Source organism: Bradysia coprophila, assembly GCF_014529535.1.
Source record: "Bradysia coprophila strain Holo2 chromosome IV unlocalized genomic scaffold, BU_Bcop_v1 contig_5, whole genome shotgun sequence".
In the NCBI taxonomy this organism is placed as follows: domain Eukaryota; kingdom Metazoa; phylum Arthropoda; class Insecta; order Diptera; family Sciaridae; genus Bradysia; species Bradysia coprophila.
The window spans coordinates 2195277-2215953 of record NW_023503374.1 but is presented as its reverse complement, the minus strand read 5'-3'; the positions used below and the strand labels follow the sequence as shown (position 1 = coordinate 2215953).

At 35.0% G+C, this 20677-nt stretch overlaps 1 protein-coding gene across 2 annotated transcripts in view; it reads left to right on the top strand.

Moving 5' to 3' along the window:
- LOC119071543 overlaps positions 1-20677 on the top strand; it is a 53292-nt gene that overhangs the window by 30511 nt on the left and 2104 nt on the right. The window contains exons 2-6 of one of the 2 annotated variants that reach the window (XM_037176441.1): positions 12530-12696; positions 18243-18446; positions 18513-19203; positions 19464-19934; positions 20064-20625. In XM_037176441.1, the coding sequence (XP_037032336.1) occupies positions 12642-12696; positions 18243-18446; positions 18513-19203; positions 19464-19934; positions 20064-20625 (1983 nt within the window). In that variant the 5' untranslated portion in view covers positions 12530-12641. Of the gene's footprint in view, positions 1-12529; positions 12697-18242; positions 18447-18512; positions 19204-19463; positions 19935-20030; positions 20626-20677 lie in introns of both variants that reach the window. The other variant, XM_037176439.1, reaches the window with a different exon arrangement.

The following is a 20677-nucleotide window of genomic DNA, read 5'->3' as shown; positions in this document are numbered from 1 at the left end:
GGTGACTCTATTTAACTTTTGTCAAAGGCTCTATACCAGGCAAAAGTTAACCGATTTTTAAACGTCGGATTCGTTCCTTACATCCGCCGTTTATACAATGACAACAAATGAATGAGGGTGATATGGATTTTTATTGTGCGCGAAATTTTTGAAAACGCAAATGATTTTTGTGGAAATTTTTTTATTTTTATTTTTTTTAAGGTATTTCAGGGTTTAGGTATTTAGAGTGATATATATTTGATCACCCTAAATACCTAAAACCTGAAATACCTTAAAAAAAATAAAAATAAAAAAATTTCCACAAAAATCATTTGCGTTTTCAAAAATTTCGCGCACAATAAAAATCCATATCACCCTCATTCATTTGTTGTCATTGTATAAACGGCGGATGTAAGGAACGAATCCGACGTTTAAAAATCGGTCAACTTTTGCCTGGTATAGAGCCTTTGCTTTTGTTCAACCCCACCGTAATATTACTTATAATTATAAGTTGACGTAAGATCCGATTCGATTTAATAAAAAAAATTGGCAGCAGAACAACCAAAAAAACACACGAAAAACGAGCGACGAGCTACTTAATTCAAAGATTAGGGTTGGTCATTCAACGTGGCAATGTTGCGTCCGTTTTAGGATTTAAAAGAAATACATTATTTGTAAATATATATCATTTATTTCAAAGAATAAATTTCTGTCGTACATTTACGATTGCCATTATTGACACAGAATACTGTCCAAAATTGTAATTACAAATGTTTTAATGTATTGATTCAAATCGTGTTGACTTAAGTTATTGCTTTCTGAGGATCGTACGTATGATTATGGAAAATTTTGCAGCTTCCTTTTACAGCCTCGATACCAATATTTTCTATTTTACTTTTGATTTTGAATTTTGAGCAGAAGTCCAAAAAGAATTTAGTCAATGTTTCCCTCGCTCCTATCAGAAGGCCGATTACTAATTTGTTAAAGAAAATATTCAATAAATCAACAGATGCTGAAGGCTGAAGATACGAAAATTTTAAGTAACTTCACCATACTCCCCTATAATAATTTTGTACAGACAGGACAGAGGTGCATACGCTATTTTATCTGCCGAGAACCGATATATCGAAAAGAACTGTTTTGTACTAGAGGGATAAATAAATGGGAGATTACCGTTCTACGCAGATACAAAATCTAATTGGCCAGACTTCAATGTTTGTTTTTGTCGTCGTTGTCCTACAAGTAAAAAAAATCCAACTTTTTTCCCGAGGTCAACACAACGATTTTCGTAATTAAAGGCCCCCGAAAGTTTCAACAGAGGGTAGAAAATGACTATTTTTCGCCTGTGTTGTGAAAAAGGTCAAGTTGAGGAGCACTCATCACTGAAGTCGTCACCGTCCGTCGTAGTTATTCTATAAACACATTTTTAAATAATTTGATTGACTAAACGGTGCCATGGTCCGTTAATGTTATGCCCTTTTTTCTAGCAATTTCAAAATTATAATTCAACAATTTTCTAATGTTCAAAGTCCATAGACTTATTATAGTTCTTTAAAAGCGCGCCCAAGCCTTCATCGACAAGAATTCCCACACTCGTCTCGCGTATATTGTGTGAACTGTGAAACTCATCGTCATTTTTTTTTTATTACGAACGACGATCAATTGAAATACTTAAAATTTAGATTCAGTGAAGATGTTTGATTGAAAAACGCTTATTAATTGCTGGAAAGGAGTTGTTCAAATCGTACCGATTACAAAATAAACAATTTTTTCTCTTCAATTCAACCAAACATAACATAATAAATTCAATGCCATTACCAATTAATGTTTACACATAACTGAGATCACACAATAGGCTTGGTTATAATTATTCATAAATTATATTTTGGCGCAATTTGTGTATGGTTGGCTTATATCTGCCTCGCACATATTTATATTACCATTCACAGCATATATGTCGCTATATACATATCCATATTCACTATTTCATTCTTAATTACAAATTTGCAATGAAATAACAAAAATAATTGTTTGAAAAATCACAAAATAACTATCATTATTATGGAGTACAATTACCCATGAACGCTCTGTAGGAGTGTTTTGCTATTTTTTTGTTGTTGTTTTGTCTTTCTAAATGTCATTTCAGAATTCTTTTATGTACTGGTACTGGTACATTGTTAGCACCATTTTTACCTGCCAGTTTCTTATACATTAAATGTGCCCGAGAGTATAAAAACAGATCCATCTAATAATGCTTTATGGTGTCTATGTGATATGACTTCTTATGAATGATTGTTCGCGAAAAACGTACTGGTATTTGCTTTGATTTTTATTATTATTTGTATTAAATATCTTTTCTATATTCAATATATCTGACACGCCGTGCCCTCTTGTGATTTGCTCGCTTAACGAGAAATATCTTTGGGTCAAGGACTCCATTTTCTCTCTCTCTCTGTAATTTATACTTCCATTCAATTGCAGGACTGAGTTATAATGTTAATGTTTGTTTTCAGACCGAAAAAATATTAGTCTCAATCATAGTAACGGTATTGTTCCTAATTTTTATAATCGTCCAAAATATGTGTGGTACGGCCAATCATGTGGATTTAGAACAATGTATGTCTTGGAATTTATTTCGATTAATAGCAACATTTGAAAGGGTTTAATGTTTTCACAGTTTGAGTTGCGAAATAAGAAGGAAAAAAACGACAACTCACATTAATAACAAAATGCATTCGATTATGGTCAGTTACACCACATGTAGAATGAGAATAGTAAGTCACAACAATAAATTTATTGTTTGAATGATTATTGCAGTAACGCTATTCAAATTAGCAATTATTACGATAATATTTCAAGTTATTATTACATGACATTCGGACAGAAGTAGAAGAATGAAAATAGGAAATGTAATTTGTACATAGGCGAGTAACTTTAAATATTAGTGGGGGTACTCGAGGTAAGCTTGATAGTTTTGGTGATTCAAGTACCTGGGAGCTTTAGAACGTCTCCAGAAGTCTTTCGTTGACTTACACAACACTCACAACAATAAAAGTGAACGTCTAATCATCCTACTAGGCATTTCTTACACTTTTGACCATTTTTTCGGTCAACATTTGAACTTTTAACAAAGAGATCAATTCCTACAAAGAAGTGACGTGTTAATATTCCATCCTTGGTACAATAGAACTGTTGAAAATTCCTAAGTACTTGAATGAAAAATGGATTGGAAATGGTCACGGATATTGCTTCAAAGCTGATGAATTTTCCGAGACATTTTTTTGATGGAACACTGTTACCGACTCCTCGAAAAACAATTTTTTTTTCATAAAATATCGAAAATGAGCCAGACAGAGCATGAACAGACGAAATTTTTCAAAAAAAATGTAGTTTCTGAGATATTCGACTTTGAGGGGTTTTTAAGAATGACTTTTCCGGCTGAAAAAACAATTTTTCATTTTCCAGAAAAATTTAGTTTGACAACCTTTCATAGCAAACAACATTAAACAAAGAAAAAACTTTAAAAACTTAAGGCGCACGGAATTACACAAGTACCTGCACTACATTTCTATGTTGCTTACAAAAGACATCTTCAAAGCGAGTAACCTTAAAAGCTCTTTCGAACTTAACTTCTTCTTTAAATAAACCGGCTTTCATTTTCCGCTACTTAAATCGACATTAAACATCATTTAAATACAAAATATCAAAAAATTTGTTTTTTTAATTCTTAAGGCCAGCAGGCTGAACAACACAATTCCGACTGATGAGTGAATCTGTTCCTTGATTCTTCTCATATTTCAAAAAATTGCTTCAAGCCATCAAGTGTACAAATGTACACCTAATGTGGGAAGTGATAGTACAACAATGAAATCAAAACTTTGTGTGTCTCTAAAGGTGTTTTGAAAACAATTTTTTTTTTCAATTTCAATGAGCATAACACTCTCGATTGCTATCCACATTAATGCCGCTTTCAGAATTTAGATTCATCAAAATAACCTTCGTGTTATGACAGAAACAATCCATATTTGATTAACATCATCGCAGCAAAAGTGTTTTAATTAAATGTTACCATTTTCCATAGTGTACCCAGGAAACGAATGTACGTGCTAAATTATACAGTACTTACAATTGTTTAAAGTTTAAGTTGATGTTTGGCGATTAAATATTTCATGTTTTTGTTCGGTTAATTGATTGGTAGGTATAATGCGGGACAGAGTCTTTGAAGGTGTACATTTGATACATTCGAGACGAAAATTAACTTTAATTCTTAGGATTCCACATTCTTATTACAATACAATTCAAATTGTTACTCGATTTCGCCTTTCATTTTTATTTATTTGATTGTTCGTCGTGAACGTAGTGTCTAGAGTTTATCAACTTTAATCGACATAACTTTTTACTTGCAGCACCCTGTGAAAATGAAATTTTCGCAAGGGGCACACTGTTGACACTTGCGATAATTTTCTTTTTCGCAGGGCTTCGCAAGTAAAATGCCTTACGTAATTGTTTGGAGGTTGTTATTTGGCCACGAAGGATTATAGCCCTCGCCTTCGAGTCTGACTACAAACCTTCTTCTTGGCAAAATAAAAATCTCCAAACAAGGACGTAATGTACTATTACCTAAACTCTCTTTAGGTTTCGTCTTCTGAAAACATAGAAGACGACGTGAAATGAATAAAACTGCACAACAAGCACGTAAAAACTTGAGTTGAGTTAAACAGTTAGAAAGAGCGTAACTGAATGAAAAACACATTCAATGTAGCCTTATACTATGCATTCGAAATATTTAGCGGCCTGAATTTGATAATATTGATGATGATATCATTAGGTTGACGTAGTGGCCATGAATACATTGCAAGAGCCATTAGCTTTAAACAGGTAATGTGTTCTACTCTACATAAGCTTGTAGGGTGAACCTGCAATCCCTGAGAAACATGTCATCTAAACCGTCCCTGTAAACTTGGAAGATTAAAGAGCTAGATCTGGCTATGCATGGCACATTTTCGGAAAATTGATTTGCTAAGCATTATTCCAAAATTCCAAACATCAAATCAAACTTTGCTAAGATTTTTAGCAAGTCAAGTGGTTCAAGTGGTCTTAAAATACAAATAATGTTAAAACTAATGAAGTAAAGATTTTCTACCGAGCGTGTGGTAAATATTAAAGTCAAAAAGAAGTAGCAGACGTAAAAATTTTTTACAGTCTGAGAACGGTAACAAATTGAACTGGTATCAACCATAAAGATTTAATTTAATTTTATGATTAATTTTATTGCTTTCACGAATCATTTTTCGGCAATAATGCTTCGCTGGTCCATTGTAATTTCTATTTTATTGGCTGTATTGGCTGATTTTTCGGTACATTAGAATTCATAATTTATGAGTGTTTGGGCGATAATTCAAATTTAATAGACCCGATCGCATGGGCAAAAAAAATAGAGCCACAATGACATTGATCTAAATTATTTCTTTTCACCGTCATCAACGAAATCTTCATTGACTTTACGTTCGTTTTTAGATTAACGATCCCCATATGTGTGATGATATATACACACGAGTGAGTGTTATGATGAATTTTACAATGAAAAATAATATTTCAGAAAAAAAGACCAAAAATTTTATTGTTAAATTAATGAATTTTTCAGCTCTAATAAATGTTCAGTCCCCCCCCCACTCGCGAATGTGTAATAAAATTCGACAAAGTTTTGTGATTGGAATTGAGATTTTTTGTTGTTGTTGTAACGAATATAAAACTCGAAATTAAATCATAATTGATTAGTAATTGAAAACATCACCACTTTGATCTAAATAAATCAATAACACGAGTCTGCACGCTTTATTAAAAATAATTAAGCGGAACCACATTATGCCATGTAACACATACGAGAGAGGCATTCTTGGTTCCGTTTTGGTTGGATATTTTTTTTTCTTATTATTTTTATTATAATAAAATGTCAATAATGCACACAACATTCATTTTGAATCGACATATCAACAATAAATTAAATTAAATAAAAAAAAATTCCACCTTCATTTCGGTGGAAACAATTTTTCTTTTTTTTACTATTATTTTCCTGAGTGACTGACAAGGTCTTTAATTTTGATTTTCGTGCCACAATTTTAATTTTAACTAGCTAACAAGATCAAATTATAGTTACTCTCTACGCAATAAAACACTGTTGTCGATATATTAACGGAGAGGTGCGGGAAATATAAGATTTTCAGATTTGTTTTAACTGTTCACATAGACAAGAATAGACGCTTAAAAATTGCTGCATTTACTTTGACAGATTTTATAAGCAATGAGCCAGTTATGGAAAACTGTAAAAACTTGTACAGTCGGCGACTTTTGACGAATTTTGTTTCAGCTGTTTTTCAGCCACCCATCCACTCATCCAAACAAAAGTGCTAATGCTTGTTTACACGGGTGGAACAATGTACGAGGTAATGCTCGTCACTTATTTCAAATAGACTGTAATACATTTCACAGTTAATTAGTGCCTTCGAAATAGCCTTCGCTCTGGCCACAAACTACGCTCTTGTTTAATTTCCTATTTTCTCTCCTTGGTAAACAGATAACCACCTCCGGTATAATTTTCTAGAATCATGAAAAAAGGATTGAACGAAACAAGCCGTCAGAACAGTCGGAGCGTTTGCTTTGACTGAACCCTGTACGACCCGTAAACATATTGCGTATGTAACCCTAGTGCGTCCGTAGCCCTAATTCGTCCGTGACCCTAATCCTTTCGTAGCCCTAATACGTCCGTAACCCTAATACAGCTATTACCCTTATGCACCCGTTACCATAATTCCGTAACCCGTAACCCTATTGCGTATTTGACATTACTGCCCACCTAGCCCAAGTGCGGCACTTGCAATTTTAATGAAAGTATTCATCTTAAAAATTGCACATAGGGCCATTACGAAATCCCGTACGAAGTACCTCTCAAATAAAACAAAAATTTACGAAGAAATTTTAGGAACCCAACCTTTAATTTTTTTTTATCACCATTTTCAATTTCAATTTCACAAAAATCCAATATGGCAGCCGGCAGCCATTTTGTTAAAGACCGGAAATAGTACTGACGCTTTACAATCATTAATACTTTTCAAACTAAAAAAAAAATTACTCTAGATATTGACAAAATACACCACGTTCACTGTACGGTGGAGTAGCCGGATATGTGCTCACCCCAAGAGACCTAGCTCACGCTCTGGTGAACCGAATTTCATAAACTTTAAATAAACTTAAATAAATAAATAATAAATAAAAATAAATCATACCTATCTGATAAAGCGAAATTAGCCGAAATATGTTCAAATTTGGCCGACCTACAAGCAAAAAATGTTTGGCGCCATATACCTGGATCACACCAAGGGGTCTAACTCACGAGTCGGTCATCCAATTTCCATAAAGCTTTTTTTTGTCGATTGGTATTGTAAATACCTTTCATATGACACATCACTTACATCTTACAAGTACAGCGTTTTAATTGCCGTAGATATCTTCGAAAAACCTTAAAACACTTATTGGGCCCAGCACAGTAGTGGTCGGCCCAAATATGCCCATTTTCATATGGTATCTCACCATTGTCATTACGTATCAAGGAAAAAAAGAATTTTGATGTGTGATGAGATTCTACTCTCAGGCTCAAGGATGTAAAAAATTTATCAAAGAACTTCAAATACAGCAAACATTTCGAATTTCAGTTTTCTCTCCCTGCATGTCGTAAAAAGAAGGATAAACATTTTTATTAATTGTAATTTAAGAAGTTTTAGAAGCAAATTAAATTTTTGAACTAAGATTAAGCACCAAATAGATGAGTTCAGTTTTTAACACACTGTTTCCCGCACCTCCCCGTTCGTACATTCATTATCTAAGTTATAATGTGTTACTGAACAAATTTTTCGTGCTTTATTTTAAATTAATGTCAAATTGTACGTCTAACGCTATATCGTACGTAGCCTTTTGATATGTAATTAAACCAACAATTTTCGTATATATCTAAATAAAATAATGTGTAACACAGAAACAATCTCTCACCCAAAGCCTAAAGGTTGATACACACGGTATGGTACGCAATTTAATATGAGATTTATGATAAATTAATGAGTCACTTATTTACACTTGAATTGTTCGAATAAATAAGATAAATGCGGTGGTAAGGAGAGTGAAAAAAAAAATTGCACAAAATAACTCGAACAACATAAATTTCAATTTAAAATGTAACGATTTATAAAAATGTCGATTGACTGTGTGGTACGTGGTACATGCTACTTATTAACCGTTTTTCTAACTACCACCGACCAAAGCCGTGTGTTGTACACACCAGAGAGTGTACGAAACAGTATTACAGTATGCAGAAATCGAAAATCTATTAATTTAAAATGTCTGTTACAGTAATATACCTTTTGAATAATTAAATATCTAAAATTGATCAGAATATGTGTAATAAAATCAAATAAATCATTTCATTTGTTAGATTAATTGCCATATTTCGGTTGTTCCAAAAAAAAATTAATTCAAATCCATTTTCACCGCACAAAATTTAATAAGTTTCTCGATTTTTTTGGATCAATATGCAACGTATTGTATGTTCACAATGTAGTTATGCGAAATTTCAATTTTGGTATTTTAATATGAACCAAAAACCTCTCTGAAATAATTTATCGTGCAATGGACACACATGCGATCGCGTGCTATTATGACTATTTAATTGATAATAAATTCGATTCGATGTCTTAAGTTTGAATGTTCAATTTCAAATGTTTTATAGGAAGAGACACAGAATCAAACTTTAATTGTGCACAAATAAGCGAACATGCATGGAAGTAGATCAGGCTGGTAATTAATTACCAAGGATTATAGTCAATTTCAGGTCCTTCAGATGTAATAGCTAATTCCTAGAAACTGTTGACTTTCTACTGCTACTGAAATCTGGTTCTCCATTCATAATGTTTGAAAAATGTGGCCCAGTTCAGAGCATTAATTTATGCAAATAATACAAAGCCAATATTTACCACGCTGGCCCAATTCGCCAGACTTAGTTCTATTCTATTTGCATAAATTAATGCTCTAAACTGGGCCAAGTTATCATTTGCCGTTGACATGATGGAGAAATGACGTACCGAATCCATCAAGTCACTTGATTTAAGTGCGGCAATTCAAGAAGTTCAGGACGAATAGTTCGATATCACCTTAAGTCGAGAACACACTAAAAAATTCCTTTGAAAAATCGTGAAATGTTACAGTTCTGAGTGATGGACCCTCTGGATTAGAAGTCCTGAACCTAGTTACATTCAAGAAATTGTCGTTCAACATTGAAATTGTGTAAACTAGTCGGAAGAAGTGCTCCAGCCGCATAATAATGTAGAAATGAATTAATTTTTATTCCCATTCGAGACCTAATGGTTGAAAATAAGTTGTAATTCCTCCTGGGCGGTCAGAAAAGAGGGGAAAAGGAAAAATTTTTGATTGGAGTCATTTCACAATACTAACATCTTCCACTGAAATAGTTATAATTGGCTTTGTTTTGCGTTTTTCACTTACCTTTCAAATATTTCGAAATTTGCTTAAAATAGGGTCGCACCCCATATCTCACATCACAGGTTACATATTTTTTTATCAAAAGGTGGAGTGTTTGGTATCATTTTAAAGCTGAAGGTCACAGCGTTGCGATGCAAGTAATCTTTTTCTGTCTAAGTCCATTGTAGGTGTGTAGTGCTCGGCAAAGTTCACCAACTGTGGAAAATTTTCGTATTTTAGCAGATTTCGATGTCTAAGTATTTTTTTTTTCAAATCAAAAATGTGGTTTAGTTTGGTTTTTAAACCATTCTAAGCAAACCCACCAAATATCAGATTAAAAGTCGAAACAAAAATTTTGGCAGAAAAAATTTTCCATGCAAAAGGGTCAACATTTTCTATGAAAATTGAGCATGGTTGCTCCATGTGCCAAATTCGAAATATGGTTTGTATGGAAAAAAAAGTCTGGAATTTCAATACTAAACAATATTGCCTCTGTAGCTTTAATAGTTGCTTCACAGAAACTCATCAAAACATCGAAAACTTTGAAGGGGGTCAGAGGAGCAAGTGGGGCGGAAATTTTGGGCACCATATCCAAAAATGCTCAGAATTTCAATCTTTAAAATAAGAGTTAAATTTTCGCGCTTTTATCATCAAATGTACAAATGTACAAGTAAGACACATGTCATTAAAAGTGGTCTAACTCTATGGTCAACACCTAATTCTACAGAATGAATTCGAAGCAACATGTGCCCGTATTATACATTGCATCCAGAATCTCTTAGGATCATTTTTGTGTACGATCCAATTCAACCACAATACGCATCTGAGATACTAAGACACTCTATAAGATCTTTGCGGTTTTTTCTACAAAAGGTTATGTCATTTGTGGCTTCAGTAGCAATTAGCAATGTATAATGATGATTGAATTGAATTGAACAACTAAATCAGAAAACTGTTGAAACGTCTCTAAATATTAATTAGACGTATTTTCGTCATTCTTTTTGTTTAACGATATGTCACCCACAGCAACACATTATTATTTTTGTAAAATATTTTATAAATGGCATAATAAAGTTTACCACGCTCATTAGTTTAAACTCTTAATTCAATTTGCACATTGGTGTGAAAGATGTGAATTTTTCGTTAACAAATTACTGTAAAAATAAAATAGAAAAATGTAAAAAAAGAAACACAAAAAAGCGAGAACATTAATAATGTGAGGAAATAATAATAAAATCGTAAATGGTACCTCGCAATGTGTTGAAATTAGGTTATATTTCTGAAAAATTAATTTGCATTACAAATCTACGCAAACTTAGGGAGTCTAATAGCATCCGTTATTGCAACAATGCATTTTAACGTATCGACTTTTCTGTAACATATATTGCAGCAATGATGATTCCTGGGTTTACCAATCGAATTTTTCATTTAACAAATATTTACCGTTATTTCACTCAGTTTTGACCAATATGTACCAATATCAGGAAAATATAACGGTAAATCTATTAAAAACGATGATGACCAGAATGAAACAACGTTCATCCTTTTATAATTATCTACTGCGATCTAGCCTAAGTGAGGAAAAATATCCACTAACGTAATTTAAACTGAAAAAAATTCTTTGCTTGACCTGAACATTTTTGAAACTGAGCAGCCAGAGAAGAAATCTATTGTAACTCCCTTAACCTGTTGCAGACGGCAAGCATACAACCAGTATTATTATCTGATCTATTACTTCCATCGATCAAATTATTAGTCTGTTGATTTCAAATCTTGTACTTCATTTTTTTTTAAATGCATTTTTCTATATAAATGACCATATTAACCAGAGCTTGCCATTATGGTTGTCGGCGTTATCGATAATAGATGAAACAAATGATCAATTATGAGGATTTTCAAATAAACCGTTTAAAAGCGAGGATTTGCTCAGTCTCGCTGTATTTTATTATGCTTCTCGGTGTACGGCATTTAGTAGGGCATAGTGAATGCGCTGAGCTCAAGGGATAAACCTTTGACACACTCCTTCTAAACAATGGAAACGTCACGTAAACGGAGAGCTAAACGGAGGCAAAACTGTTAATTCAACTTAAGATCCAAACTAACACGCTAACATACAATGACAGACATATTTACGTAATCAGCTAGCTTTTAACTACTCTACAACGCATAAAAAAACTTAGTGTAAAAGAGAGAATTTCATACGTTTCACTCTGTCTAAATCTTTCATCTCTTTTGCACAAGTTTTGTGTGTGTTTTGGGGCTGTTAAATGATATATTGTGAAAACCTACGTACGTAAGCAACGCACTGCAGTGCGTTGACGTAAGCCGAGACACGAACCTGGCTGCAGTTATACTCAAGCTATGTCCCTGTTTACCTCCCACTAACCAAATGTGTTGACGCAAAATTCGTGCGAAGAAACACTATGAGAAAAAAAAGGTTATTTACCGAATCAATCACTGAATTTCATTACTTTTATCAATGATCAGTTACGGATAAAGCAATGGAGAAAAAAACCTTCTGTGTAATAAACAACAAAGAGCCAACAAAGAAGTCTAAATAGATCACATTATTTCTCCATAACATGCACGATCATATCATTATGGTTACCAATGTGACATTTTTTATGTCTATTCCAACTAGCATTTAATCAAAATTAAAGTTAGAAATTGCCTTGTCCAATTATATTTACAAACATGTAGCTAATAATGCAGACACAACACACACTAAATTGACAAATTATGCGACCGCGATTAATTGATCGTGCGTGAAAATACAAAGAAAAAAAAACTTTTTCCTTATTTGCTTAATCACAGACATCAAGTCCATATGTGTGTATATGATGCATGCATAGCGTTAATTTCGAATTCGACCGGCTTTTATAAGATCACGTAGATTATGCAATTTAACGAAAAAAAATGTCTTTTGCCATTATAACATGAACTTCCGAAGTTTTTGTTCTTCATTTTGTCGTGTTATTGTTCTTGCTTTTTTGGTTAATCAATTGTTTTTTCTGTTATTTTCCAGATCCTGTTCCAGTGTGGTAATCGCTTTCAACGGACATAACATGCGAAGAACTTGAGCCTGTTCTCGTTGTCATCAATTTTTCTTCTGCTCTTTGAAACGATTTCTCATCAAGATGATGCCAAAATCAATTTCTTCACTTCAACTCGCACCATTAATATTAGCTTTAAGTAAGTATTTCTCGTCCAAAAGACTCCGATATGAATTGCACTATAACGTAACGAAAATGAGAAGATTTATAAATGTTTGATATTTGGATTTAATTGATGGCCCATTTATCCTGAATCGAGCGTGGACTATAATTCACCTGTTCAATTTATTACATAAATTGTATCGATAATCATACGTAATACATACTTTATAGATCACGATTGGATTCTTTTTATTATTAATAATTTTTTTCAGCCGTTACAAATTGTTAAGCTTATTGGCATAACCACTGTAACCGCAATTCAGCGATAAGGAATTTCATTTCTCGTTGAACTTTTACAAAGTTTTTTTTATTCGTTTATTTTCAAAGAAATTTGGAGCACATTTCCTATGTCTTACCACATCAAACAGTGGCGAGGAATTTTATTTCCAACTTTTTTATTTATTACTACTGTATTACTCGGCTTTGCCAGGGATCACGTTTATGACAAAATATTTCACTGTGTCAAACGAAAATTGTTCACTCGACACACCATACATAAGTGGACACAAGCCAGATCGTAGGTTATTTTCAGTTCTCCTTTTAAAAACGAAAAGCATACTGTCCTATTGTGAATGATTTTCTTAATTCTCTTCACCCAGAGAAATAAAATTCAGACAATACTCCGGCACTCCGGGTATGTGTAAAATTTCACGGAGATGTGTAATATACTTCACTGACGTATATGATACATGATGGACACTGTTGTCTATACGTGAGACATATTGAAAACGTAGTTACGTATTTCGGTTGTCACATTTGAATATTCATGTGTTACGTATTGTGGTGATGTACATGGAATGTGAATAACTTACGAGTGTGACAGAAGTTAAACCCCACTCACGTATGTTAAACGTATACAGTGGATGTTTGTCTTAAACAATTATTTTGCATCATATTGTTATTTCGCAACACGAAGAAGATAAACGAAAAAAAAAAATTGTTTTTGTAAATTAGAAAAATTCTCGACAAATTCCTTTCAATTTTTATGAAGTATCTACCTAGTTTCATTTCGTAATCATCTCAGAAAATTGTTTAAGTTGAAATTATCTATAATTGATCCAAATCCACAACTATCTTACCATCAAGTCGTAACTAATTCCTCGCTCCTCGTTCCCTAACTAAATTAAATTAACACCAACAACAAAAACAAACACAAACAACAGCCTGATTACAACAGAAAAATGAGAGCAAATAAGAAAAAACGAGAGTAAACAACAAAAAACAAACAGAGCTACTTCAGCTCTTCCCTCCAAATTTCACGTTAAGTGATTCAAGAGAAAAATCGCTGTTTCGACCTCAGGTGTTAATAGCGGTCCCAGGCCAGCGTGGTCTGGCCATCGTCAGTTGCTCTAAGAACATCCTTCACAAGACAGCAACAAACGTTTGACTTGAACTGGTATTTTAAAGTTTGCATGAAAACGTTTGTCCATCTACTGATGGGAAAGGACATTTCAGTGAAAAGCTACTTCGAATAAACCCATCGTAGCATCAGATAACAGAAAAATTTTCGCATCTCGCAATCAAAGCCATCAAAAATTCCAATAAAAATATTTTCTACGAAATTCTCTCACCTCTGCCTTTCGGCCCTTCGCCTCGTCATCCTTTCTCCGCTGTTGGTGCTGCTGCTTTTCCATCGCCGACGAAGAATTCAGGGACTAAAATCGCTCAAACCACTCAAACGCTTGAAAAACAATGGAGACAGAGAAAACTTTTCCAACTTAAATTCAATTATGTTTTAAAACGAGCCATCAGAACAGTCGGAGCGTTTGCTGCGACTGAGCCCCGTACAAACCCGTATATCTATTGCGTACGTGACCCTATTGCGTCTGTCACCTTACTTTGACCGTAAACCTATTGCGCCGGTTAATGTAGTTAAAGTAAAATTATTATGGAATGTGTACATCTTAGAAATTGCGCATAGCGCAATTACGAAGCCCCGTACGACGTTCCTTTCAAATGAAACAAAAATTTCAAATAGCCCTAAAATTTTAATTTATTGAGTATAAATACACATAGGGCCCTAGTACCGGCCTTAGTCCGAGGACCCAAATTTATTTTTTTTTCAACTACATTCTATTCGGCCTTCGATTACCTTCTAAATTAAACAAAAATTACGACAAACGGATGAAATTTACGCGAGTTGTATGTAAAATACACATAGGGCCCTAGTACCAGCCTTAGTCCGAGGACCAAATTTTTTTTTTTTTTTCAACTACATTCTATTCGGCCTTTGATTACCCTCCAAATGAAACAAAAAATACGGAAAACGGATGAAATTTGCTCGAGTTCTATGTAAAATACACATAGGGCCCTAGTAGCGGTCTTAGTCCGAGGACCCAAATTTAATTTTTTTTTCAACAACATTCTATTCGGCCTTTGATTACCCTCCAAATGAAACAAAAAATACGGAAAACGGATGAAATTTGCTCGAGTTATATGTAAAATACGCATAGGGCCCTAGTAGCAGCCTTAGTCCGAGGACCCAAATTTAATTTTTTTTTCAACAACATTCTATTCGGCCTTTGATTACCTTCCAAATGACACAAAAATTACGAAAAACGGATGAAATTTACTCGAGTTGTATGTAAAATACGCATAGGGCCCTAGTAGCGGCCTTAGTCCGAGGACCCAAATTTAATTTTTTTTCAACAACATTCTATTCGGCTTTTGATTACCTTCCAAATGACACAATAATTACGAAAAACGAATGAAATTTACTTGAGTTCTATGTAAAATACACATAGGGCCCTAGTAGCTTTTCACTTCTAAGGCCCTAACTCACGGTCCACTCACCCGATTTGAAAAAACTTTTTTTTCCTGGATCGGTATCGACAATACCTATCATTTGCCGTGTCATTTACATTTCCATCGTTTATTTTGCCATAAATATCACCAAAAGACCTTAAATCACTTAGGTGGCCCTAACTCACGAAGGGCCGACCCGAATATGCCCATCTTCGAACTTAGCCTCACTATTTTGACTATCTTTCAGGGCAAAAAAAAAATTTTGAAATCGGATTTGATTTACTCAAGATATCGACGTGACAGACGGACAGACGGACAGACGGCCCAAATTTTTATTGCGGATTCGTCATCTATGAACATAGGCAAACACTTTGCCCTTACCGTCTGCTTCGAATTCCATCAATTACACACGGCATCGTAATCCTATAAGCCCCTTCGTACTTCGTACGGGGCTAAAAACGTCGTATCGTTGTTTATGTGCGTTGCGTTATAACGTTATAACGCCACACACGTTTATGGCTTTCAAAGGACGCTTCAACAATAAGAAATGTCAACCAACACTACTGTGCTGCAACATTAGAAAGATCGTTTTCTCATGATCCAGAGGTCCCCGGTTCAATTCCCGAAGAAGTCAATTTTTAATTTGAAACTGTTAATATGGTGTATGTTGTAAATTCATATTTTTAAATCTCTGTCAAAGCGAAATACGTCTCGCACGTTTTCTATTCGAGCCCGCTGTATAACTACCTTACCACACTTTTTAACAGGGGGCACGAATGATATACGCATAGCACGTAGGAAATTTCGCTTAGTGTTGTTCAATATAAAACGTAGCAAAATCTTCTACTTCATTCGTTTTAACATATTTTTCAATAGGATTCTCCGATTAAGAATATTTGTTTTCAATCTTACTGAAGCAACGTACCCATGTAAATACACTTTTCCTAACTAGTGTTAAATATCGCGACTTCGTGAACCATTTTGTGAATTATTAATAAAAATAGCACGCGAGGAGCTAGCGAAACAATTGGTTAATTTTTTGTTGTCCAGACGTTTGAATTCTATTCCTTTGAAATGACGCGAGAATACAAGAAAAAGTATGTTGACTCAATCTAGACTATTTAACGTTTCCCAAACGAAGAAATCGATTCATATTTTTTTTAACTTGAAATCACGAGCGAAGCGAGTGAAAATTACAGTTCAATGATCTCGATTCGCATCCCGTTATCTACCGTCTAATCATTTTAATTCTTGTTCGTTTCCCACTCATTTTGCTATTTTTGCGATTTTATAGTTTTTAATCAATTCTAGATCTCAATTGAAAGGACCGATTTTCTTATTTTTTGTGGCAATTTGCCGATTTCCGGTCATTTGCCGAATTCCGGTCATTTCAGGATTTCTAGGCATTTCGGTAAAAAAATCAACGTTACCAAGAATCCACATTATTTGCACACGCGGTAGCCATTGCAGCCACTACAGCAACAGCACTGTAATGTAATGACATGGGTTTTTGAAGCGAAAACGCTCTTGATCTGTCTTTAGGGATCAATTTTATTAAAAAACCATTCACAAGCGTACTAAGAATTTATTTTTGATTTAATAATCGGCTGTGTTCGGCATACATAACTCATTTTACATTCATTTATTATTGAAAACAGGATGCATTTCAGCACCAAACCAATTTTAAACTCAATGCTCAGCCACAATGTCTTCATTGCTCCCATGGCAGTCAAATATTATAATTGGTCGAAAATCATTGTGTTACATTTCATGCATATCGACCTTGTTCAAATGGATTTTATTATAAAAATAATGAATCGGTTCGGCTGGGCTTTTTTTTTCTTCTTTTCTTTCATTTATATTTGTAATAGTGTTATGAGATGGTTAGGCAATAACACATCGGAATCATATACCCAGCACCGAATTTGCAATTTAAACTAATTGTCTTAGACTTTGATTACCCGCTATTAACACTTATAGTTTGGTGCAGATGGTGAAAAAAAAATGAAACAAAAACTCAAAAATCATTTTTTTTCTGAACTTTTTCTCTCGTTTCACATTGTTTGATTTATTATTGTTGTTGAGTTGTGATTATCTCGTGTTAAATATGTATAACGTGGTCAGAACACTCTTCGAACACTATTTACTGCGGTGAATTGACCAATAATGAGAGGTAAAAGGTCACCAATTCATATAGTGAATTGAAGTTTATGTTGAAACAATTTAAGCTAAATGAATTTGATATTATATTTATCGCATTTAATTGAATATGATGCAATTACAGCTGAAAATATGTGTATCAAAGAGAGATGAGGAAATACTTTTCAATTCTAGCAGCCATGGATGCTTTTTGATTTTCTTTTGCTTCAATTTAAACTAACCAAAGACCATGAACTTATCATACGTCAGTAGAGTTTACGAATATGCTGTTCGCACATTGTGCGAGTAAACTCTTCATAATACTTTGGCTATACGATCAATGTGCGAATGGGATCGGTCATTTTCACTTCATAAAAATGTGTTGCTCTGGAGTTATCAAATTTTTAGAACTGCTGACGAATAGCGCAAAAGAGACTATTCATACATTGTGCTAATAGATTCTTTGGCTATTCGCACACCATTCTAATAGCCTCTTTATAAAGAGTCTGTTAGCACTGTGTGCGAATAGCACTTACCTAGATTTTAACTCTTATTACAGCCACGGAACGTCGATGATGCTTAATTTACTTTCTACTCTTTTTTCCGACGAATTCTTATTTTTACTTCAAATCATTTCAGTTCTTGTTAAGCAATGTGCTTCGGTTTCCGGACCAGTGTATGTTAACCCCAATGCTCCAGTTCAAGTAGTTCAAGTACAACCGACCAAGGTCAACCGAGATCCCAGTACGTTTGAAACTCAAACAGTTTATGGCTTCTTAGATTTTACAACCACAATAGGAAATACCATTATGGTATTCTCTCCCAACAGTGCACCACCACCAGGTAAGAGGCTTTAAAGGGTTTTCTTCCATTCAGTTAGAATAAACGAGAAAAATTTCATTATCCCAGAACCACCAAAACCAGCAAAGCCAACCGTAGTAAATAGTGTAATCGAAACGAGACCGCCAGAACAGGTGGTCGTCGCAAGTGAAATCAAGCCGAGCAAGGCGAAAAGCTCAAGTCAACAAATCGTTCCGGGAGCATCAAGTGTTATTCATGTGGTAGCAAGTTCTCCGAAAGAAAACGTTGAACGGCCCAAACAGAACATACCATCATCTAAGATACAAATTATCTCCAGCCAAGTTGAGGTTGTAACAGAAAGTTCACCGTCCATCATCAAATCTGTGTCGGAGAAAAAGGAGGACAAACTGTTGGATCACATCAATTTCGTCAAAGCTGTTCCACCACCAGTTATTTCCAGTCATGTGGAAGTGCAGGAATCGGTGCCGTCCATTGTCACACACGTTGAAAAACCAAAACCAGTGATTTTGTCCAGTATTGTCGAGGTTCGGTCCAGTGAAGAAGAAGAAGAAGAGGTGGAGGAGGACGATGAACCCGTGCTTCAAGTAGAAAATAATATCGGTGAACCGGAATACGATTTCTTATCGCGACAACCGTCCGAATTTGCCGAAGAAACATATCGCATCCACGATATCCGGCCATCACAATCGAAGTTTACACAGAAGACAAGAAGCCACCAGGAGACTAAAAAACCGAATCCCAATAAACCAGACAGTTTACATCCGACCGGTCTTGTTACGTAAGTAAAAGGAAATGGTCGGACTACAGTCGAGGTCAGTGAAAATTGGTGAGAAATTTGCTTCAGCTGACTTATACCTCGCTTTATACCAGTATCCCAGTCCATCCGTATAAGAAGTTTTGTTTGTATGAGTCAGCTGGAAAAACAGCTGAAGCAAATTTTTCACCAAATTTCACTGCCGTCCACTGTAATTTGATGTTGTCGACCGCAACGGACTATTTTTATGATATTCGTAATTCTTCTTCCTCTTGAATGTATAGGAAATTAGGAGGAACTGTTGTTAAAGACGGTGCCACGACTGTCCACGAAACAAGTGTCATCGGAACGTACATAGCCGGGAAATACGCTCAAGTTTTGCAGAGCACCTCACATATATACCAAAACAATAACAAACACAAGATATCGCCAAGTTCCACATTGAGAATATTGAAAACGGCTGCACCTCACATCAACAAGCAAAAGCAACACATCGAACCAACATCGGTGTCGTTAAGTAGCATCGAACGCGACAATCTTCCCATCGACGATCTGCATGGCAACTCATCACCGAATCATGTGCGAGCGTCCAGACGACCTGCACAGGCAGCGGGAAGTTTCAAGAATCGATTCCGAAATCGTAACAGCAAAGACTATGTCGATTTTCAAGATGTGGAGCCACAACAGCCGCAGACAACTGTGAAGAACAGCGAAAAGAAGGGACGGAACAACAATGCGAATAACAAGCAGAAGAAGTAAGTATAGAAATCGGTAACTGTTGAGTGCACCAAACACAATTTGCCTTTGTAAAATAAGACCCTCTCCTCACATAATATACTTGCATTGCATAGCAATCGTTTCAACAACCGTTTTTCGACTTCAAGTGTAGAGTTGGCGACTGTATCAGTTTTCAGCGAGACAACACCCAGCTATGCCAACCGACGAAACAAGGCTGCCCAGCGAAACAATTTCAAACCAACGACAACGTACAGCCAATCATCACAAGTGGACAACGTCTATACACGACGCTTCAAACCGAAATTGCAGGCCACTCCTGTTGACCAGGAACAGCAGACATCGAGCTTGTACAAATTTAAGTTGAACCGAACGCCCGGCCGTTGGCAATATAAGACATCACCGAAGCCTCGCGTTACAATCCGTAAACAGAATTCGGAAGATCTGCACGTACAACAGTCGACAACGCCGAACTACGAAAGCGTTCATCCGAACGAAAATGATATTCCGATTTCGCGATCTGACGATATTGACTTGGACTCGTCCAGCTCCATCAATGGAGATGTTTTGAACGACGAAGAAACGTTGGACAACGGAATCGAACATCGGAAATTGCCCATTGAAACGTTGAAGGTTGAAATATCCACTCCAGCAGACTTTAAAGACACTTACTACGAAATCGCTACGATTAAGTCTCCGTACACCTTCCAGGTAACAAATTTGTTTGAATATTTATTTGAGACTCCCTTTTCTAACGCATTTT